The sequence below is a fragment of the Rhincodon typus genome, chromosome 34 (genome assembly GCF_021869965.1).
Source record: "Rhincodon typus isolate 14 chromosome 34, sRhiTyp1.1, whole genome shotgun sequence".
In the NCBI taxonomy this organism is placed as follows: domain Eukaryota; kingdom Metazoa; phylum Chordata; class Chondrichthyes; order Orectolobiformes; family Rhincodontidae; genus Rhincodon; species Rhincodon typus.
In genome coordinates, this window is record NC_063365.1 from 4,846,268 (window position 1) to 4,870,944 (window position 24,677).

At 44.3% G+C, this 24,677-nt stretch overlaps 1 protein-coding gene across 1 annotated transcript in view; it reads right to left on the minus strand.

The window, feature by feature from the left end:
- The window catches only part of marchf8, a 53,476-nt gene extending 29,472 nt beyond the window's left edge, over positions 1-24,004 (minus strand). The window contains exon 1 of the mRNA XM_048616371.1: positions 23,731-24,004. Coding sequence (XP_048472328.1) covers positions 23,731-23,760 — 30 coding nt within the window. The 5' untranslated portion in view covers positions 23,761-24,004. The remainder of the gene's footprint in view (positions 1-23,730) is intronic.
- Positions 24,005-24,677: the final 673 nt, after the last annotated feature.

A 24,677-nucleotide genomic window follows, 5' to 3' on the forward strand; every position in this document is an offset into this window, starting at 1 on the left:
GCTTGAAATTTTAAAATAAAGTTGTGCGGCAAGAACAATTGGAGGTAATTCCTAATTGTTTAATGAATCAGGGTGAGAGGATCTCCAGTACAGCCAATCTCTTTGATTAGCTTATGATTGACTTCACAGGCAGGAAAAACACTGAAGGGGCTTGTAGTCACTTCCATCACGTGAGTGGTTCATGGTACATTAGCCCAATGACACAGAAGCTGAAACTGAATTGGTGGCTTCAGTATTTTTATTGTTCCAGCATATCCAGAAGCAATTGTGTCAGCAATAGCAGTTAACATTAACTGTTGTCTCCTAACCATGACTACTAACTCTCCCAAGTAATTACTAACCCTAAACCCTCACCCAACCACTAACCTCTAACCTTCACCCTTAACCACAAAGCCCCAAAACTCCATTCTTAACCATAACTCTAACCGTCATCCTTAACCATTAAGCCCATACCCTCATCCCTAACCCCGAACCCCATCTTTAACCACTGACTCCTAACCCTCCATCTGCCATTCCTCCACCCATTGGCCCATTTTGTACTCTCAGATAACCTTCTTCACTGCACACTGTTCCACCAATTTTGGTGCCATTCGCAATGAGAGAAAATGAATAAAAGAAAACAGCCACATCGCCATCCCATCTGTAAAAGGATCTGGTGAGATTGAGGATCAGGGAGACTGAGTAAGATTGATGGTTGGAGGAATCTAGTGATCTCAAACACCAGGGAGATCTAGTGAGATTGAAGTTCGGGGAGATCTGGTGAGACTGAAAATGAGGGAGATCTGGCGAAATTGAGAGATAAAGTGATCTAGTGAGAATGAGTGCTGGAGAGATCTAGTGAGTTTGAAGGTCAGGGAGATCTGGTGAGATTGAGGATGAGAGAGACCTCATGAGATTCAGGATGAAAGAGATCTAGTGAGATTGAGGGTAGCCAAATGATGCTGGGTCTTATGGGACTGTTCGAATGAGACTCCATTTATATAGCAACTCAGCACATCCAAAGCAAGGCAAACAGTCCAGTGAAGAGCCAAATGACCACAGTCCTGTCTGATGTGTCACTATTTTAATGAGATAATAAACCAAGGCATCAAGGTGGAAATTATTTTAAGAAGAGTGGGGGGGTGCGTGTTCTCTCAGACATTCTGGTCAATATTTATCTCTCGAGCTAAAAATCACTAAAAACAGATTATCCAGGCAATGGCCGTTGTGGGATCTTTTTGTGTACACATTGGATACAATGTTCCCTACGTTATATAAACCAAAAAATCATTGAATTGGTTACAATGTGCTTTGGGACAGCAAGAGGTCAAAGAAGTTCAGAGAAGATTTACTCAACTCATTCCTGGGATACATGTCGTTTCTTGTCAAGAAAGATTAATCTGCCTGTTCCCACTGGAGTTCAGAAGAACCTGATAAGGTTAAGATTAGGGTTTTCAAATTATAAATGCTGAGGGGACATGGACTGGGAGGATACGAGGATGATGTGAGAGACACTTGAACTAGAGAACATAACTTAATAAAAGAGGTTGCCCCTTTGAGTCAGAGACGAGGAGAATTTTTTTTTATCTCTGAGGGCTGTTAAGTGTGGAACTCCTAGAAAACAAGGGAGGCTGGGTTTTTGAATTTCTTCAAGGCTGAGTTAGATAGGTTTCTGATAACAGACACGGGAGTCAAAATTTACAGACAGAAAAGTGTGATTGAGACCACAAGCAGATCAGCTATGATCTTATCAAATGGCACAGCAGGCTTGAGAGGCCGAGTGGCCTACTCTTGCTCCTATGTTCATAAAAGACTAAAATAGCTGCAGGTCTTCCTTTTGGGATCAGCATGCGGTGAGTGGGAAAATCAATACTGGAGCAGTCACACAGTGGGTCATTTATACTGACTCTGAAACACCTCCATTGGAAGTTCAAGCACACTACACGCAAGTTTATAACTCCTTTTCACTCTGAACTTCTCACACGCCCAGGCATCACCTGCCGACAAATACTAATTGTATGGAAATGTACAAAACAGACCATTCAGCCCAACGAGTTCATGTTGTGTTGATGCCCTACACAAGCCTCCTCCTATCACTATTCATCTCACCTTCCAACATTTCCATCCTCTCTCTCTCCCTCTTGTACAAACAATGCACTTTTCAAAGGCATCGATATTGTTGGACAATCAAAACTGCAGATCCAAGTATACAATCAAAGACTTGAGGCCGATGCAACTCGAAAATCACAGTGTCGAAGGGGGAAAGGGTTAAGGGTCGACAGCACAGCCTCAGACAAAACAAAGTGTGAAGTCAAGGGGCTAGATCTTCTCCATTTCAGATTGTTGTGGGCGTGGGGGCTGGTGGAGGGGCGGGGGCGTGGGGGTTGTGTGTAATTGGGAACAGAACTATCCACAGTGTAGAATCAATTCACATGACCACCCCAGGACCTTGGTGGGGGAGGGGAATGGGGGAGGGGGGGATTGGATTTGCTGGAACCTTTGGCTTTTAAGAGGAACTGGAGGCTAGGGGTGGGTGACCTTTGGATAGGTGAGAGTTAGCATTGCGTGATTTACCTCAAGGGAGGGGAGGCCCAAAATGGTGTGACTAGCCCCAGGCTCCACACCCCCTAGGGACAGCTCTGATAGACAGCGTTGAATACCTGTGTACTAACAGTGTGTGACCTTATGAAACAGTTCCCATTTAGCTAAAATATTCTTCTTTTTTGTTCTTTCATGGGATGTGGGCATCACTGGCATTTATTGCCAGTCCCTAATTGCCCTTGAACACAGTGAACTTGGTAAGGCTATTTCAGAGGGCTGTGGGTCTGGAGTCACATACAGGCCAGACCAGGTAAGGAAGACAGATTTCCTTCCTTTAATAGGAGATTAGTGGATCGGATGAGCTTTTACAATAGTCAACATAGTGGAGACTAGTTTTCAATTGCAGAATTATCAATTGAATTTAAATTGTATAAATGGTGGAATTCTAATCTATCGTCTCCAGAGCGCTACTTGGATTATTGGCCCAGTGATTTTACCAGTACATCTTCAGAAAACATGATAAATATTCAGCAGTCTGATGAAATGGCATTAACCTGAAAGGCTATCTCAGCATTTACTACCACAGATACCTTCGGAGCTGGAAACTGCTTCGAACACAATCTTAATTATGATGCATAACAAATTCTGTAATAGTTCGTTGCCAACCTTTCAAGATTCTAAAAGCGATTCCAGGATATAGCTGTGAGCAAGAGCTGTAGCACGTCAAGAATACTGTGCTCATTTTAATGTAATTTTTTGAATCCATTAGATTTTTAGCTGTACCTACGTGGCTCAGAAGATTCACTTAATTGGATAAACGGATACTATAAGGACGTTACTTTCATTATTCACTTGTGGGATGTGGGTGGTGCTAGCTGGGCCAGCGTTTATTGCCCCTTCCAAATAGGTGGTGGTGATCTGTCTCTTGAACCGCTGCAGTCCATGTGCTGTGGGTTGACCCACAATGCCATTAAGGAGGGAATTCCAGGATTTTAACCCAGTGACAGTGAAGAAATGCAATAGATTTCCAAGTCAAAATGGTGAGTTGCTTGGAGGGGAACTTATAGGGGGTGGTGTTCCCATGTATCTGCTGCCCTTGTCCTTCTAGATGGAAGTGGTTATGGTTTGGAAGGTACTGTCTGAGAATCTTTGGTGAATTCCTGCATTACATCCTGTAGATGGTACACACTACTGCTACTGAGCATCGGTGATGGAGGGAGTGAATGCTTATGGACGAGATGCCAATCAAACGGGCTGCTTGGTGTTGTGCTTCTCGAGTGTTGTTGGAGCTGCACCCATCCAGGTAAGTGGGGTGTATTCCATCACACTCCTGACTTGTGCCTTGTAGATGGTGGACAGGCTCAGGGGAGTCAGGAGGTATGTGGGACAAATGGTATATCTTTGTCATCATAGCAACAGGATTCGAGTGCAGGAGAGGGTTACCTTGCTGCAATTGTACAGGGCTTTGGTGAGACCAGCCCTGGAGTATTATGTGCAATTTTAGCCTCCTTATCTGAGGAAGGATGGATGTTCTGGTTATGGAGGCAGTGCAACCAAGGTTTACCAAACTGATTCCTGGGATGGTAGGACTGACATTTGAAGAGGGATTGGATGGGTTAGGACTATAGTCACTGGAGTTTAGAAGAGTAAGGAGAGATGTGATAAAGCTATAAAATTCTAACAGGACTAGACAGGGTAAACTCAGGATGAATATTCCCAATGATCAGGAAATCTGGAACCAGGGCTCTTAGTGTAACAATTTGGGATAGGTCATTTAGGACTGAAATGAGGAGGAATTTCTTCACCCGGAGAGTGATGAGCCTGTGGAATTCTCTGCTACAGAAGGCGTTTGAGGCCAAATTATTGAAATTTTTGAAGAAAGAGTTAGATATGGTTCTTAGGGCTCAAGGAATCAAAGGGTATGGGGGAGAAAGCGGGAACAGGGGACTGAGTTGGATGATCAGCAATAATCATGTTGAATGGGGTAGGAGGCTCAAAGGAGTGAATGGCCCACTGTAGCTCCTGTTTTCTTTGTTTCTGTGTATTCCTAACTGCTTGCTCCACCAGCATGTTTGCTTTCAGTGACTTATGAACAAGGACACTTCAGAATCTCATTTAAGAAACAACCTTCTCGCCCACCCATTCAGCCCATCCAAATCCCCATGGGGGTCCTTTGCAACATCTCATAACACACATTCCCACCTCGTTTTGTGGCACTCCCACCTCCCGTGAAGGGAGTGCCTTCAATGCCTCACCTACTCTTCATCATTGTAAGTTCCACATTCAAGAAATCATGGAACAGTACAGCACAAAACAAAGCCATTCAGTCCATCGACTCTGTACTTGCTCTTTCATACCGCACCCATCTCTCGGTAAAACAGAAAAGTTGCTCCCGATTGGATTTATCAGCAGCAATTTTACATTGATTGTTCCCTCATTCTAGTCTCCCTGACAAAAGGAATCGGGTGTATGAACTTAAGCACTGGTGTAATACCAGGTAAGTAAATTGTAATTAAGATGGATTGTATCAAACTGCACATCTCTTCAAACCTCCCAGAAAGCAAGAATCAGGGCCCATTACAGCTTTTCTGAATAAACAAATGCAAAAAGCAAACAATAACTCCCTGGTAAATTCACCATGACTAGTCACAGCTGACTTGCCAACCAATAAGTATTTTTCTCATGCAATATAAATGGTTATTCCCTTTGAAGTTTGCTATTCTTGCTTCCTATGTACACGTACAAAAAGAAACGCTTTGAAAGCACATTTGTCTTATCCAGCAATACTTTGTAAAAGGTGCGCAAGATTAGACAACACTCCAGTTGATGTTGAACCAGTATTATTTTACAGTTCATCATAACATCTTTGGTTTTATACTGTACACCTCAATTTTTACAAACTGCATGACATTATAACTGCTTTCTCTGCCTGGCCTACCATTTTCAACATTGACATTCAAAAACGATTTACAACTTGTATTTATCATTGTCCCAACACAGGAAACAAGTACAACCATAAGACCATAAGGTATAAAAGCAGAATTAGGCCATTTGGCCCATTGAGTCTGCTCCACCATTTCATCTGAGCTGATGTGCTTCTGAACCCCATTCTTCTACCTTCTCCCATTACCCTTGATGAATGTTACAGGGACAAGGGAAGAAAGACAACAAACATTACAGTGGAATGGGGAAGTAGTGGGGCAGGAGGAGGACTAGAAACATGGTTAAGGAAGTTCTGAAAAGGGCCATCTGGCAAGAAGGTTGATGGTTAACAACACAAGTGAAATTCTGCCCTAAAACAAAATGGGTAGATGCAGTGCAAGAAGGCAATAGCCTGTCCCAATATCAGGAATCGTAATGTGACAATCTTCCAAAAACAAAATAGACAATCTCACTCCATCCACAGTAAGTTGCCCATATACAGAAAACCCCATCCAGCTTCCTGATTCCCAGGGTGTCCCTCTTCACCTCCAGTCAGAAGGTCATGAGTTCAAGTCATAGTTCAGAGTTGACAAGATTTATACAGTCTGATACCTCAGAGCAATGCTGAAAAAGACATTCATCATCATAGAATCCCTACAGTGTAGAAACAGGCCCTTCGGCCCAAACAGTCCACAACGACCCTCAGAGCATCCCACCCAGACCCATCCCCCGAGAACCCACCTAACCTACACATCCCTGAACACTACGGGCAATTTAGCATGGCCAATCCACCTAGCCTGCACATCTTTGGACTGTGGGAGGAAACCCACACAGACACAGGGAGAATGTGCAAACTCCACACAGACAGTCGCCCGAGGGTGGAATCAAACCTGGGTCCCTGGCACTGTGAGGCAGCAGTGCTGGGCCACTGTGCTGCCCACATTGGTGAGGCTACTTTGAGAATACTGCGTTCAATCTGCTTGCCCTTCTGTAGGAAGGGTGTTGTTAAACTTGACAGGATGCAGAAAAGATTGACAAGGATGTTACCGGAACTAGAAGGTTTGAGTTATTGGGAGAGGCAGTATTTTTTTTCCCTGGAGTATCAGAGGCTGAGGGGTGACCTTATTGAGGTTTATAAAATCATGAGGACACAGATAAGGCGAATAGCAAAGGTCTTTTTCCTAGGTTGGGGGAGTCCAAAAGTAGAAGCATAGGTTTAAGGTGAGAGGGAAAGATTTAAAAAGGATGTATGGGGTAACTTTTTAATGCAGACGATGGTGCATGTCTGGAATGAGCTGCCAGAGGAAGTGGTGGAAGTGGGTACAATTACAACATTTAAAAAGTATCTGATGGGCACGTGAATAGGATAGGTTTAGACGGATATGCGTCAAATACAGGCAAAAAGGGCTAGATCAGTTTAGGATATCTGGTCGGCATGGACAAGTTGATATGACTCTAATACTTTAAGAATCCACAGTAGCACTCTAAAGAACGACAGCTTTGAGAATCCCACCCTCAGTCTCTCCCTCTCTATTCTCAGAAAGACAATCTTTAAAATCTCTCTAATTATTCAAGCCTCTTTTCAACTTCTCTCATATGGTTCAGCATCAAATTTGATTCAGTCATCATCATCCTGGCATGTTTGACTGCATTGGAATAAATGAATGCAAGTCGTTGTCATAACTGCTATTTGTGGAAATTTGCACTGTTCAAGTTCACTGTGACCTTTTTTTTGAAACAAACTTGTTCACAGGGTACAGTGTTGCTAGCCGAACCAGCATTTCTTGCCCACCTTTGTTGAGCTGCCTTCTTGAACTGCCATACTCCTTGCCTTGTAGCTACACCCCACAGTGCTGTAGGGAGGGGAGATCCAGAATTTTGACCCAGTGATACTGAAGGAATGGCGATATATTTCCAAGTCAGGCGAGTGGCTTGAAGGGGAGTTTATAGGTGAGCATTGTCCCCATGTATCTGCTGCCCTGGTCCTTCAACAGTGATTACATTTCAAAAGAGTGTTTCATGGAGTGTGAAGCATTTCGTGATTGACTGGGGTCATGGAAGATGCTATATAAATGCATATTCTTGCTTTTGGGGGATAAAATTTCTCTTATTGAGAAAGTACTCCAAGGGGTTATATTTTCAGATATATGTTGACTGTATCACCTTCTCTAAACGCCGTACCAACTGGGCAGCCCACCTTACCAGGGAAAGACAGTGGATTGTCTACTAATTGGCAGCTTTCTTTGTGCCATGATACAGCTCACACTCAGGGTTTTGACACAAAGGAGCCCATAACACTCCATGTTAATGCGAACATTGCAGTTCCCTCATTTGGCAACGAATCTGGAACAAATCACAAAGGAAATCATCTGTGCTACAGTTGCTAGGAGACCATGCATCCCAGGAGCATGTACGAGTGATCACTACACAGCACAGAGCTACTGACAGCTTCATCAGTTTACCTTTGCGGTTACCTTTTGAAGCAAAAAAATGAATGGCAAGAGTAGAATTTCTAGTGATACAAACACTGCTTCAGCTTCCAAATCTCTCCTGCAGCTTCTGGCTTGTAAAAAAAAAGGTTTTGTTTTCAGGAAGAATCAGACACCTTCAGCATGAGGGCGACTCGTTCAGGCTTCATGTGTAGGCAATAAACAAGCTGTTTGACCACAAGTCACCAAATAGTGAGCTATCTGCTGGCTCTCTCTTCCTGCCCCGATGTCATCTGTTTTAGCTTTCAAAGTCCAGCCCAACAGGGAGGACTCGGAATAGAAAGAGCTGGGATCTTCCTGATTTATACAGTTCATTTCAAAACGATGTGCAGTAATTGCCCACCAAAAGAAATTAAAGGAGAAAGAATGAGGAGAAGGAAGAGGTCAATAAGACAGGCTTACAATTGAATAGCACCTCTTGTGATACATCGTGCCAAAATGCTTGGCAGCAAACTGAGCACCTGTGAAGTGTGGCAACTGCTACACTGTGTGAAGCCCAAGGTGCTGATTTGTGCACAGCAAGATCCCGCCAACAGCAACTCGATATCACTAGTTAATCTGCTCTAGCAATGTCGGTTGAGGAACAACATTGGGAAGGGAACACCTTTCTCATCTTTGAACAATGTGGAAGGATCTGCTACTCAAGAGAATACCCACATCCTCAGTTTAACATCGCATTGGACAGGCGGCATTTTCCTGAGAGGGCAGGGACAACGCTGGGGTAGAGTGGAGTTTGAAGGTGTGAACTGCTGAATGTTGAGGTTTCCAACTGGGGGCCGGTGCCATGTGCTCTTCGTAGCCCCTGGACGAACCGATGTGTCTGAGAGCGGGGGAGGTGGCTGCAGATCCACCATCGGCCGAATCTGGAAACTTCTTGGGGTTGCAGAGCCCAGTCAAGGTTCCGGGAATTCCTGCAGAATTAGTGGCTGGAGCTCTCAACATGCTGATGCATTTGAGAACATGTTCCGTGCATTCACTAAACAGGAGTCAAGCTTGCTCTTCTCAAACTCACTCTGAGAATGAGTTAAGGTTTCAAAGGACAAATCACTGATTAGGAGACTGGGTGAACTTCCAGTTTCACCAGAGGTGCCTGAGTTGAAGTCCACTGGGGATTACAGGGTAGAGAGTTCCTCTGTAAATTGACTGTAGACATTCTACAGAATACAAAATAAAATTCAGTGCTCTCACTCGCAAGATGACGAACGAAAAATGGAAATGGCAGCAGGGAGCTTAAGACTCCAGCTTAGTCGAATCTGTCACTATGCAACTGCAGGAGAAATCAAAAACATGACACACATGTCCCCTTCTGTTGACCTGAATACACTAGACTAAGCAAGACTCAAAGATGTATTCTTAGGATATTAGATATTAGATGATTCTAGCAAGACTGGCATTTACTGCATGCTCCTGCTGTGTGGGGCTGTTGGAAGAGGCTATTGGGATGAAGTAGGGCCTAACTGCAGGACAGAGCAGCCCAGGGAGATTTCCAAATCTTTAGGTTGCCCTGTCAGACAAAGTTCACAGACTCGGCTCTATAAGAGGTGACTTGACTGAAACATATAAGACGCTGAGGTTTCTTGACAGGGGAGATGCGCAGAGGATGCATCCTCTTGTGTGAGGATCTAAAAAAATAGCCTGTCCATCCCAGCCGCATCAGCGCCCACCCAACCCCAGCTCCTACAGTTCCAACTGAGGAGTCACCATTTCCCAGTGTTCAAATGGTGGGAATATGTTTGTAGAGATGGAGAGATGTGACTGATAGGAACGCTCTAAGGTTTGGGCCAGCACTTTGCTGGAAGTCATTATCAGATGGTTGTGGTCTGAAAGCACATGTGCACAAGGCCTGGAGTCTATCCCATCTCATGAAGGGACAAACAGCTATTCCTGAATCTCCACTGGTTAAGCTGTGACCTGTTGCATTGTGTTGGCAATGGTACCATCACAGTGAGATGGCTGTGGTGTAGTGGAACCCCAGGCTAATGTTCTAAGGTCCTGGGATCAACTCCTACCATGGCAGATGGCGAAATTTGAACTCAATAAAAAAAAGCTGGCCTAAAGGTGACCGTGTAATCATTGCTAATTGTCATAAAAACCCAACTGGTTCACTCATGCTGTTCATGGAAAGAAATCTGCCATCCTTACCTGGTCTGGCCAACATGTGACTCCAGACCCACTGCAATCTGGTTAAATCTTAACTATCCTCTGGGGATGGGCATTAGACACTGACCCAGACAGTGCTGCCCACATCCAATGAACAAATTTTTAAAAAAGGAAAATTCGAGCCCGATACACCTGTGAATACCAGGTATTGTAGCTTTTTTTAGTCCTTCTAAGTAATAAAGTGTTACATAGAAGCCCAAGCCTGAAGGCAGTCCTTGTGTTGGAAGGCGAGGAGTGCGGAATTGAAAGCAATAGGAGGAGAATGGGCTTTGTCTTCTCAACCAGACCCCAGACCCATGGATGTGTGCCTCAAACCTCACGACAAAAGACCAATTTGTTAAGAGCATTGCCTCTCCCACGTGTCATTTGTCAGGTGCAATGAGTCTCTGTTGCCCAAGCAGCAAGGATTCCAGCCCACAGTTATCTAATGACCCCAATCCTTCTGTGGAAGAGAATGAAGAGGTGGCCACAAGTTGGTATCCTTGGCAACGGAAGCCTCCACAACTGTATTGATGAGCTGAGGTCTTGGGCAACTAGACCCACAAGAGGCAGCCTATAATTAGTTAGCCAGCGATTTTATTCATAAACCTTGGATGGATAGACTTGGCTGGGGAGTGGGGGGTTGGTGCTAAGGTCTGTCTCACTCAGCTCCCGAATGCCAGTAGTAAGGTGTTAGCTCTCAATGTTCTCAGCTCCAAACCAGAAGGTCATGGGTTTAGGTCTCACTGCACAGACTGTAACACTATTCACAGAGCCAGGGCCTCCTCCATTGAATTCTGGCAAACATTTTGCCCTTCAAACAGCACCAAAAACATTCTATCCCATCATTACTGCAAAGCGGGAGTTGCTGTGCACACATTAGTCACTTGCAGTTTCCACATTACAACACTGACTTTGCTTCAGAAAGTTTGACTGCAAAGTTCCACCCTGAACGGTATGTCCACAAATTCAGGTCCTTTTGTTGTAAGATTGGACTCCACTGACCAATTCTCCTGGGTCTCTGTCCCTGTCAGTGGTGTGGTCCCTAGGTCAGGTCTTTGTCCCTCCCCCTTCTGAATAAATCCCTGTGCTTAAAAGCGCAGATTCAGGACATGAATGTTGCGCATTGGCAAAGTCAAGTAGCCCCACAGTTGGGGAGCACATGTGAGACTATGAGGTTAGATGATAACTCTAATCCCAGTCATATACTCGGCAGTTACACGCGGGCCCGGGTTTGGCTTGTCCTCCCACGACACTGAGTGTGGGAAGAGCGAGATAACAGCCTGCAATGACAGGATACATTCTTCGGAAGTTTGTAGTCTTTTAAAAAAATTGGACCCAGATGGACCTCTCAATTCTTCGTTGTATTTTGGACAGTATTTCAAATGTGAGTCAGCCACCGACTAACCACAACAAGGATGAGAGAAAATACAGTCTCCCTGGAAGATCAAAAGAAAAAAAACGCACTGCCTTTGTTGGTTCTTAACTGGGAAAGTCCCTAAAAATGGTGCAATCTCCCAGAGACTGCAATCATTCCTGTTATGTGTTGCAACTGCTTTTCTTGGGACTCACTCCTTCCCGGGAATACCAGGGACCCACTCCTTTCCCGGGAATGCTGGGGACTCACTCCTTCCCGGGAATGCTCGGGACCCACTCCTTTCCCGGGAATGCTCAGGACCCACTCCTTTCCCGGGAATGCTGGGGACTCACTCCTTCCCGGGAAATGCTTGGGACCCATTCCTTCCCGGGAATGCTCAATGCAACATGGGCTCTCTGATCTCCATTTTTCAATACAGCCCTCCACCAAATCAATATCAGAACTGAAGAAGTGTTCAGAATTATGTGCTGTTATAACCAGCGTGAAATGACTCAGCTGTGAAACAAAAGGCTGTCGATTTCCAGCACCACACCCTTCTCTGACCCGAGTGCCCATTCCCGACGGTTTTGGACACCCCCATCCCTCCTTCGGTCTGGTTGATGTAGCAGACTCTGTCCCCAACAGAGCCCACAGTAAGTTGGCATTTTCCCACCACAGCCTTCCTCAGAGCTGCGACATCCAGTCTGACAACTGGAGAACCACATGAGAAATGTCTCAACGCTGAACTAAAAAGAAGCACAGATGCTGGAGGCACTGAACCAAAAGCAGAAATTGCTGGAGATAGGTCAGCAGGCTCTGGGACAGTTCAAGAAGGCTTACCAGACCTGAACCGCCAACTCTGCCTTCTCCCCACAGATGCTGCTTGAGTTTCGGCAGCAATTAATAAATGTGTTGGGGGTGGGAGGTATCAGAACTAGTAAGATAGTATTTTTAGCAGTTTATATTTCATTGCTACTGTAAAAAGATTAGTTATTAAATAAAAGCTCAAAGCTGTTGCTTGACTGAGTTTGATCTATTCATGTTGGTCAGGAGAATTTGCTTTGGAAAATACGTGATCGTCTGACTGACTGAAAAAAGGTCTAACGTCATGTCTGATCACCACTTCCCCATGGGTCCAATTGGTCTACCACTTCCAGGTTCTCCATTATCAATTCTCTATTTGAGCTGTTTGAGAGCCTTTATTTGTTTTCACCAATTTTTTTAACATAATTACAGAAGCTTTTACAATCTGCTTTTATGCTCCTTGAAAGTTTACATCAACCTCAATTAAGAGTGGGAAAAAAGAAATCTCTTGGTTCTCTGCTAGATTCTATACTGCTCCCAGTCCTCAGGCTTGCTACTTTATCTAGCAAATTTGTAGAATTCCTTACCGGATCTAATACTATCCTTAATTCTTCTGTTAGCAATGGTTGAACCACTTTCTATACTGTGTTTTCTTTTACACCAGAAAGGAGTGTATAACTGTGCATTAATGCATTAATTTTTTCAATACTTATCATTGCCTTTCCAGCCTCATGCCTTTTAATGAAGTTCCCCAATTTATTGTAGTCAAATCAATCCTCACACCGTCAGAATTTCCTTTGTTTAGATTTAGGACTCTAGATTGTCCTGCCTCACTTTCCATCCCAATGGAGAATTCCAGATGCTATGAACAGTCTGAAGGATACTGTGCAGAAAAGATTGTTAATTAACTCCTTATCAATGCACAATGCCAAATCTAAGACAGCCTGTTCCCTAGTTGGATTCTCAAAGGGCTGCCAAAACAAAATCACTCCAGGAACTCATCACCACACTGTTACTGCTAAAGTGGTTTGTCCAGTCTATATATAAATTGCCATGATGTGGAGGTGCCGGTGTTGGACTGGGGTGGACAAGGTCAGAAATCAGATGGCACCGGGTTATAGTCCAACAAGTTTATTTGAAATCCCAAGCTTTTGGAGCGTAGCCTCTTCATCAGATGCAGTCAACTTGGTCCATGCATTCAGATGCAGTACCTTTAGCTGTGGCATCCAACAGGACTGGGCAGGGTAGATGCAAGGAGGACCAGGGGTCGCAGTATGAGGATTTGGGGTAGGTGATTTAGGACGGAGATGAGGAGACATTTCTTCACCCAAAGTGTGGTGAGCTTGTGGAATTCATTATCACAGGAAGTAGTTGATGCTAAAACATTGAATGTATTCAAGAAGCGACTAGATATAGCACTTGGGGCGAATGGGATCAAAGGTTATGGGGTGAAAGCAGGATTAGGCTATTGAGTTGGACGATCAGCCATGATCGTGAAGAATGGCAAGCAGGCTTGAAGGGCCGAATGGCCTCCTCCTGCTCCTATCTTCTATGTTTCTATTTTTTAAAAATATTTTTTGCACTTTTTTCTACTATGGCTGTTACTATTCTAGTCCTTACACTAGTCCTTACTTGCTCTGCCTTCCTACTTTTGCTGTCTTTGATATCTATGTCTGTCTCTGTCTCTCATGTGTCCACACTTCTCCAGTCGAAGGCTGCCCCATGGGACCAGTGAAATCCTTTGCAAGGATATTAGTCCCCATCCTGCTAGAGTACAACCTATCCAGCTTGTACAGGTCCCATCTTCCCCACAATGAGTCCCAATGCCTCAAGAATCTAAATCTATCCCTCCTATACCATCTCCCGAGCCATGTATTCTTAGAGTCTATTCTCCCATTCCTGATCTCACTAACACATGGCACTGGGACTTATCCTGAGAGTAAATAGGAATCGGGACAAAATCTCTCCACTGGTTGGAGTGATATTTGGCATAAAGGAAGATGGACATGATTGATGGAGGTTAGTCTCAGCTCCAGGACATCTCTGCCAGTAGTATCTCTCTCATGGCGTGTCCTAGATTCAACCATCTTTAGCTCTTTCATCCATAACAATCCTTCCATCAGAAGCTCAGAATGGAGATGTTTGCTAATGACTGTACAATGCTCAGCACCACCCATAACTCCTCAGATACTGAATCAGTCCATATCCAAATGCAGCAATACCTGGACAATATCCAGGGTTGGGCTGATAAGTGGCAAGTGTCATTTGTGCCACTCAAATGCCAGGCAATAACTATCTCAAACAAGAGAGAATCTAACCATGACCCTTTAACATTCAGTGGCGTCACGATCACTGAAACGCCCACCATCAACATCCTGGGGTTACCATTGACCAGAAACTGAGCTAGATTAGCCATAAAGAGATCAGATGCTTGGAATCCTACAGAAAGTAACTCACCTCATAAATCTCTAGAACTTATCCATTATCTACAAAGCTCAAGTGAGGAATATGATAGAATACGCCTCACTTGCCTGGATGGGTGCAGCTCCAACAACACTCAAGAAGCTTGACACCATCCAGGACAAGGCAGCCCACTTAATTAGTGCACATCCACAAACACCCACTCCCTCCACTACTGACGCTCAGTACTGAAGTGTGTATTATCTAGAAAATTCACTGCCAAAATTCACCAAGGCTCCTTAGACAACAGCTTCCAAACCCGTGATCTTTCCCATTGGAAAGAACAAGGGCAGCAGATACACGGGAACACCACCCCCTGGAAGATCCCCTCCATGTCACTCGTCATCCTGATGTGGAACCATATCGCTGTTCCTTCACTGTCACTGGGTCAAAATCCTGAGTCTACTCTCTAATGACACTGCAGGTGTACTTACATCTGTAGCTGCAGGAACAGCTCTCTGATCCTCTTCTGGTAGAATGTCCCATCTTTTTGCCATCCTACTCTTACTTCTCCATCGAAATGTGGTGTAGATGAGCCACGCATGCTGCCGTGGACTTGTCTATTGCTGCCTTCTCCTGCTAAACCATTTCCCCCAGTAGTTTCCAAAATGCAAAATGTGATAGAGGGGCTTATGGAAGACTTTAAAGAATACTATAATATTTTCCCCCCATTGAACATACTGGCAATGATAAAATGGCCAGAGGTGAGAATCATCAAACTGGGAACCAAGAGTCTGTTTGGATGCCAAGGAGTGTGTGTGAGCAGGGGACTGTGAAGATTAGCAAGTAGGGCATTTGATAGCAAGAGTAAGTGGGAAGGATGGTAAGAGGCAGCATACATCTGATAAAACTGCCAGATTGAAAACTCCAGCCTGGCTCTTGAGTGAGCATTTTACCTTTTTGTGGAATAGAACCTGCCTGAACTGACTGTTAACTTCTGCTTCCCTCAGTGTGAAATCTTCCAAATGGTGGAAAAGCTCCCACTGTTTTTATATTTTCAACATTTGACTGGGCCTGTGCTAATTTCAAGTTTCCAGCTCAGCTGACAATCTGCCTTCGCACCTGCTTTAATATTTCTCTTTGCATTTCCTCTCCGCTGGTCAATTTGCCTTCGCTGCATGCTACTAGGATAGTTACCACCCACGAGAAAAGACCCAAATCAACAAAGGCTCCAGGTGCAAAGAAGTTACAGGTCCCCAGTAGACATGAAGGCCTTTGGGACTAAAACTCGACGGATTCCACAGGACCTCAATAATTTCACAGAATCTTGTGTGAATGATCGAAGATTCCAGCATTTGATACATTTTTGGTTTCATGCGATAAGTGAGGGCAGGTTAACATGTAAAATGGATGCTCATTGTCAGAGAAAACTGCTTAACAAATTGCTCACTTGCTTTTGTTGTCCTATAATTGGTAGCTTTTCCACTGTTTTGCTGCAGTCACTGAATAATGCTTTCTTTGATGTCATGATTTCTCTCTCAGATACTGTTTTAATCCACAGGGGATTTGAACCAACAACCATATTTTGTCTCAAACTGAACTTTTAAAGGTGTGATGTCCTTTGAACAAGCATCAGGCAGTGACTTAATTACACAGGAGGGATGCCTTGGGGTTTACAGCACGCCACTGAAAACTCTCATCCTTGTATTCAAATCCCTGCCAAGCCTGTGGGCTCCTCTAGCCTGACGACCCTCTGAGATTCTCCAGATCAGGGTCCTTTTCATCCTCTTTCACGGAATGTGGGTATCCCTGGAAAGGTCAGGATTTGTTGCCCATCTCTAACTGCCCTTGGACTGAGTGCATCTTCAGCCATTTCAGGGAGGCAGTTAAGAATCGGCCAGATTCCTGTGGTTCAAGAGATGCATGTAGGCCAGATTGGGTATGGGTGGCAGATTTTTATCCTGAAAATGGGGCATCAATCAACCAGGCAGGATTTTTTAAAATGTTCAATCATGAGATGTGGGCAACACCGGCTCGCCTTCATTGGCCAGAGGGCACTGTTGTGAATCTGGAGTCACATGTAGGCCGGACCAGGTAGGGATGACAGATTTCCTCCTCAAAACAGCATTAATGAACTCAGTGGTTGTGGTACAACCTTCAGCATTTACAACATTGACACCGTTAGATTAGCTTTCAATTCCAGAGTTTTTTTTGCTTGATTAAATTCGAATTTCACCATCTGCCATGATGGGATAATGAACTCAATATCCTGGGAATTCCTTCCCTTAAGGACATTGGGGGTCAACCCATAGCACGCAGACTACAGCAATTCAAAAGAAGGCAGGTTACCACCACCTTCACCAGGTCAACCAGGGTCGGGCAATAACTGTTGGCACTGCCAGTGATGCCCATGTCCCTCAAGTGAATAAAACAAAACCCACAAAATTATCTGGAGACTTAGTAGTGTCCTAAAGCACTTGACACACCCTTTAGAATGAAAGGCTTGCTCTTCTGAAGTGTACTTCACAATTTGAGACCTGCCGAACGCACTTTATAAATAGCAGAGTGCTTTCTAAGTGTAGTCACTGTTGCAATGTGGGAAACTGTGGCAACAATTTGCACATTGCACACCACCACAAACAGCAATGTGATAAATGATCTGATCACCTGTTTGAGTGATGTTGGTTGGGGGGCATGCTGCCCTTAGGAAAAGCTTAACTGCTCTCCTCTGAGAAATGCAGTGGGACCGTTAATAACCACCTTAGAGGTCAGCGAGGGTATCTGCTTCACATTGTATCTGATAAGAGGCACTTCAGACAGTGTAGCCTTCCCTCGGTTCTGCACTCAGTGTTAGACAGGAACAAACCTTCAGAGGCAAGTCTGCTACTAACTCAGCCATGGTAATGTTTAAAATTCGGTTCAGAAAGTAACAATTAGACGCGGTTACCATCAATGCTTTTGGCAGCTTGCAAACTCCATCTCCAAAACCAGAGATTCACCGTGCTCATTGTTAGCAACAGAAAGTTCTGCAGCTCTCAACACAACAGTTAGCTATTGGAGTGGGTAACATTCTTATGTTGGATTCGAACCACACTCCATAGACTGGAGCACATAATCCAGGCAGACCCTCCAGTGAAGCACTGAGGGAGTACTGCGCTGTCAGAGATACCGTCTTTCAGACAAGAAAGTCAACCATAACACCGCTGCTGTTTTCTTTGAGGGCAATAAAAGACCCCAACACTGTTTATTTCCACAAAGATGTCCCCTGTTCTTTTTTTTGGTGTCCTGGTCAACATCTTTCCCTCAATCCATACTTTACAACAACAGACACTAAACAGAGAACACAGGAAGTACTCAGCAAGTCAGGCACCATCCATAGAGAGAGAAACAGAATTAACATTTCAGGTTGATGGCTTTAGACCGTAAGACTTTTAAGAAGTAGAAGCAGGAGTCGGCTGTTCAGCCCCTCAAGTCTGGGCCACCATTCAATATTTAGAATACAGATGGAGAGTGTGAAGATAAAATCCAATACCAGGTTCCTGTGCTTGAACAAGGGGAACTACAATAGAATGAGGGAGCACTTGGCTAAAGTAGACTGGAAACAAAGATTTTATGGTGGGACAGTTGATGAGCAGTGGAGGACTTTCAAAGCAATTTTTCAAAGTGCTCAGCAAAAGTATATTCCAGTGAAAAGGAAGGACTGTAAGAAAAGGGGTAATCTGCCATGGGTGTCTAAACAAATAAGTGAGGCTATCAAATTGAAAGAGAAGGCATACAAAGTGGCCAAAAACAGAATGAAACTAGAAGATTAGGAAAACTTTAAAGGTCAACAGAAAGCCACAAAAAGAGCTATAAAGAAAAGTAAGATAGAACATGAGAAAAAACTAGCACAGAATATAAAGACAGATAGCAAATTTATATTCTATAAATATATAAAACGAAAAAGAGTGGCTAAAGTAAACGTTGGCCCTTTAGAGGATGAGAAGGGGAATTTAGTTATGGGATATGATGAAATAGCCAAGGCATTGAACAGGTATTTTGTATCGGTCTTCACCGTGGAGGACACTAATGACATGCCAGAAATTGACAAAGAGACGAAGGTAGGTGAGGACCTGGAAACAGTCATTATTACGGAAGAGGTAGTGTTGGGCAAGCTAATGGAGCTAAGGATTGATAAGTCTCCTGGCCCTGATGGAATGCATCCCAGGGTACTAAAAGAGATGGCGGGAGAAATAGCAGGTGCACTGGCGGTAATTTTCCAAAATTCGCTGGACTCTGGGGCAGTCCCAGCAGATTGGAAAACAGCAAATGTGATGCCACTGTTTAAAAAGGGAAGTAGACAAAAAATGGGGAATTATAGACCAGTTAGCTTAACCTCTGTAATGGGGAAGATGCTTGAGTCTATTATCAAGGAAGAAATAGCAAGGCATCTTGATAGAAATTGTCCCGTAGAGTAGAGAGGATGTTTCCACTGGCAGGTGAAGCTAGGACAAGAAGGCATAGCCTCAAGATTAGAGGGAGCAGATTTAGGACTGAATTGACAAGGAACTTCTTCACCCAGAGGGTTGTTAATCTATGGAATTCCTTGCCCAGTGAAGTAGTTGACGCTACTACAGTAAACGTTTTTAAAGATAAAGTAGATAGTTTTTTGAACAATAAAGGAATTAAGGGATACGATGAGAACACGGGTAAGTGGATCTGAGTCCACAAAAAGATCAGCCATGATCTTATTGAATGGCGGAGCAGGCTCGAAGGGCCGGACAGCCTACTCCTGCTCCTACTTCTTATGTTCTCATAAGATCCCACATTCCTCACATCCACTTTCCTGCTCTTTCCCCATAACTCTTGATTTCCCAATGTTCAAGAATCTATCAGATCCCTTAATTACCCGGTCATTTATTGCATGCTGCTGTGCACACATCAGGTCCCATGTTACGTTACAAGCGACTTCCCAAATGAATTGGGGTTTCACTTGCAAAATAATCATCAGAAAGGATCGCACGGCAATGTGGTAATGACGCTGATATTGAGAAAATGATAAATATTGGCCAAGGATAACTTCTCTGTTCTTCATAGTACCACAGAATTTTTCACAGACTCACACAGTTTCATCTTAACATCCCACTGGAGAAACAGCACCTCTGACGGTGCAGGGTTGAGAGACACTTCATCGCAGCATCTGAAAGCCCTAAAGTGTGACTCAAACCCAGAATCGTGAGACTCTAAGCCATGGCTGAGACACATATGGATGCATGTCTAGTATACATATAAGCTCAGTGTCAAAACTGCCGAACCTCCCTCCTATCGTTTGAACTTCCGTTGCTACGCTGAATATTCCCAGTCACTTACCCTGCTTGCTCCTCGTTGAAATCAATCCTTGACATTGGATACTATGGTGCAGGATGAGGCCATTCAGCCCATCATGTCTGCACTGACTCTCCAAATGAGGATTCTGACCTAATGCCCATCTCCTGCCTTTTCCCTGTCCCTTGCACATTTTATTTGAAAAGAAGCAAATTTAGTTTCCAAAAGAATAACCATCTTGAATATCTCAACATAATCGCCAGAAACTGGATTACAGCTAATTAATGCTGCATTAGTAAGTGTAACCCCCTCCCATTAGATAGGGAGTGTTAGTAACTACACTTGTCCAACCCTTTTCCAATGGGGCAGAATCAAATATCAATCTTGTGGGAGAATCTAGGTCCAGGGGGCATAATCTCAGAATAAGAGGGTGTCCAAATTAAGACAGAGATGAGGAGGAATTTCTTCTCTCAGTGGGTCGTGAATCTCTAGAACTTTTTTAATGCGCTGGCCTATTAAGATTAGGTCATTAAGTATAATTAAGGCTGAGATAGACCAATTTTTAAACAGTAAGGGAATCAAGGGTTTTGGGAAAAGACAGGAAAGTAGATTGAGGATTATTGGATCAGCTACGATCTGATTGAATGGCAGAGCAGACTCGATGGACTGAATGGCATACTTCTGCTCTTACATCTCATGGTCTTAAAATCACACCATAGACATTCATCATGATGTCCTTGATGTTGCTCCCGGTGCCTCTATTTGTAAAAGCTAGGACCCCACATGATTTTTAATCACTTTCTTGACCTGTTCTTCCACCTTTAAGAACTTGTGCATAAAAGCATCTGCTCCTTTGGGCCTTTCAGAACCCGGACCGTGCAACGGTTAGTTTGCATTCGATTGGGAACTATTATAATGATACCAGTACCTGTACAGTACGACCTAACCCAGCCTGAGACTGCAAGCAAATCATTCAAGAGGGAGTTAGACCATAACCCAAAAAGGAAGAATGCGTGGGGGATACAGGGAGAAGACAACAGAATGGCACTAGGTGAATTTGGAGAGCGAATGCTGACATAGTAGGGTGAAAGACTGAATTGTCACACTATAACAAACTTGTGATTAGTTAAAGAAGGCACTTGGAATAATTGTAGGTCAGTGCTGAGCTAGTAACTGTACTACTATTTAGTTAAGAGCCACACTAACTAGACTCCTGGTTAGTTAATTTGTCTGCAGTTAACACACCGCAAGTCTCCACTATGCATTTTGAAGCATTTCAGTGAGTAAATAGTTCCATCGAGCCTAGTTATTTCTCAAGGATACCTACAGACGTTTTATATTATCATTTTATAACTAGAGATATAAATGAGAGGATTCTTAAAATAAACGCAGGTCAAAATTATCCAGTGGAAGATTGGAAAATTATCTCGACATTCTCCCCCACCCTCCCCCCACCCGTGAGTTAGTCAGTTCGTTAATTGCTGAACTGGTAGTGTGGCAGCTGGTATTGATAACCGAGAATAAACAGAATGCAGATTAAACACTGACACAGCATGAAATGCTAAGCTGCCCAGCTCTACACTCTTACCTGAACCAAGATGGCAAACCTGATTCAGGTGCTACGCATAACAACAGTATTTGTGAATTTATATAGTACCTTGAACACAGCTTTGTTTTAATTCATTCACAGGATGTTGATTCCCTGAGGGCAGTTGAGAGTCAACCACATTGCAATGGGCCTGGAGTCACATGTAAGGATGGCAGTTTCCTTCCCTAAAAGGCATTAGTGTACCAGATGGTTTTTTTTAATTAAAAAAACCAACAACAATCAGCTCTTAAATGCAGATTTTATTGAATTCAAATTCCACCATCCACCTGGCAGGATTTGAACCAAGATCCCAGAGTCTTGGGACTAATAATCTGGTGATAACATCGCTAAGCCATCACTAGCCCTCAGCAAATACTTCACAGCAGCTTTATGAAGCAAATGACGCACACAGCCTAACCACAGAAAACACCACCAAAACTGGTTATAGGTTTCCAGGAGCCCGTTAAAAGGAGGGAAAGCAGACTGGCTTAGGGAAGGGATTCTGAAGCTTTGGACCAAAACAGTCAATGGTGGGGCCTTTATAAAATTGAGAATGTTCATGAGATCAGAATTTGATGAGTGCAGATGTCTCAAAGGGTGTGGAACTGAGACAGTGAAGAAGGGAGGAGCATGGAGAGAAGTGACAATAAAAAAAGGGTGAGAATTTTTGAAACTGAAGCCCGGAACTGGTGTGGGTCAGTGAACCCTGGGTGAGTGGGACTTGGTTATAACTGAGACCACAACAGGACACCAGACTATCACGACAGTTACATTTGTTTTCCTGTTACTAACCCCCATATTATGTAGAAGCCAAGCAAAATCACCAGCCATAACCACCACCGCCCCCCCGCACTCCCCTCCTCTCACTTGCTGCTTTGTGGCAGCTCGCTGTGCACTGTTTGACGGCTGCATTCCACTGACTGCCGGGCGCAATGGGGACCGCAGTTCCACGCGGCGCTACATCAATGCAACTCTTCCCATTCACGATCTCTCGCTGCCGGATTGGAGCTTCAGCAACAGCCCGTTCTTCACCGTCCCTTCCCCCACCCCTGTGCCAAAGGCGAAGAAAAGGGACAGAACCCATGGTACCAGTTGCCAAAAGTCGCCCAGCTCATCCGAACAAATGGTGTTGTTGAGATTGACTTGAAACGGGAGGTGCTGCATTGTAAATGACCCTCCTAGAAACAAGCAGGAATATTGGATTTCAGGGACTGGCTCATCAGTTTCCTGGGGCTTCTGATGCCATATAGGCAAAACATGTCTTGTGCATTCATTTTTTTTTTGTTACAAAAGCTCATTGATCTGTTCAGGTGGTGATTCTGGGACTGAGGGGCAAAGGAATAGAGAACAGCACCTGCTGTAAACCACAAACACACACACACACCCAGGTCCTGCTGCTGTTGTATATAGAGAAAAAAAAACAAACGTGGGCAGCACAAAGTGGTAGCCTCCATAAAAACAAAGACAGCAGTCAATGAAGGGGAAGCCAAGCTCACTAATTTACCCTGTCTCCGTGTCAAAAAAGCTGCTTCACATCTAATGACAGCTCACGGTCTAGCCTCCATTTTTAAAACAACAGCTCCGAGGGGACACAGACACAATCCAAAACACACACAAGCAAAAAAAATCTGCAGCAAAGACTCCCCCTCCCCACCCCGCATCAACATAAGCTCCTTCTTACTCATTCCAGCAATCCCACCTGCCCCCTCCCCACTCCCTCTATGAAACCCTGGGGATATGGGGGTAGGGTGAAATCTGCAATTTCAAAATTGACACATTTCAAAACAAAAAGGAGACTATATTCTCAATCTTCACACCAGCTCATCCAGACTAGGACGACAAACTTAAAGCTGCACTTACCAAAAGCTGGTAAGCTTTGAGCAAAACGGGGGTGGGGGGTGGTTGGTTGGATGGATGGATGGATGGAGAAACACACACACAAGCAAATCTAATGTAAAAATGTCGACCCTCAGAAATAAGCTGCTAGATCAGACTGGGCCGATAAACAGGAAGAGGAGACTGGATCTTAAAGCCGAGTACAAAACTGCATGATAAAGACAGCTGGAGAGATGTCTGATTCCACCACCAACACAAGCTCTTTTGTTCAGACTGACTGGGGTAAGGCTACAATAGGACAGTGGAGCTGCCCAGGATTGTATCCAGGCTATCACTCCCATAGACGCCAGAACAGAGGATTGTGACTGTACCTGCAGTTTCATTTTCCAGCAGCTTTGCATTTGCGTTCCCGGAGTCTCAAATATTTCCTCCCTTCGTTATCACATTGTTTCTTTGTTGGGGTTTGGGGTCGGAGGGTGGGAGGGGGTGGTGTGGGGATGAGAGATGTCGATCGTTGACCCAGACCGACTGCCCTACATTTGTCAGCGAGAAGCCGGTAGAAAGCAGAAGCTGCCTGGGCTTGTTTCAAAACGCTGCTGTCAAACCCTTGTCATATTGAGCCCCCACGGTGCGCTCCCTTCCTCCAGCTGATTGCCAATGGAAGAGGCGAGAGTTATCAATTATTCAGGCCACTCCTACCATTCCCCTCCCTCCTCGATCTCACAAACCCTGCTGATTCTCTGCAGCAACAGAGAGAGAGAGAGAGCAAAAAAAAATGACATATTTCCTGTCCTTCAAACAGAGGAAGCTCAGCTTTGCTGCTGGCCACAATGCTCCAGTTTCTCTCTCTGTCTGTCTGCAGATTTTAACCCTGTCTAGCAGTTGCCAACTCTATAGCACCGGCCTGGAGTTTCCAGGAATGGAACGTTTCCTTTCTAGGATGTAGAAGCAATTCGAGACCGCCCAACCAGTCATAGAGCAGCACAGGAAAAGGCCGTTCGGTCCAACAAGTCTGTGCCAGTCGCCATCTATTCTGATCCCATTTTCCAGCACTTGGCCCATGGCCTTGTCATTGCACAAATCGTGATTAATGGTGTTCTGCAGGGACCACCGCTGTTTATGATATAAATAAATGGCTTGGATGAAAATGTAGATGGGTGGGTTAGTAAGTTTGCAGACAATACAAAGATCAGCAGAGTTGTGGATAGTGTAGAAGGTTGCCAAAAGACACAGCAGGATATAGATCAGTTGCAGATATGGGCGGAGAAATGGCAGATGGAGTTTAATCTGTGTGAGTTGCTGCACTTCGGGAGATCAA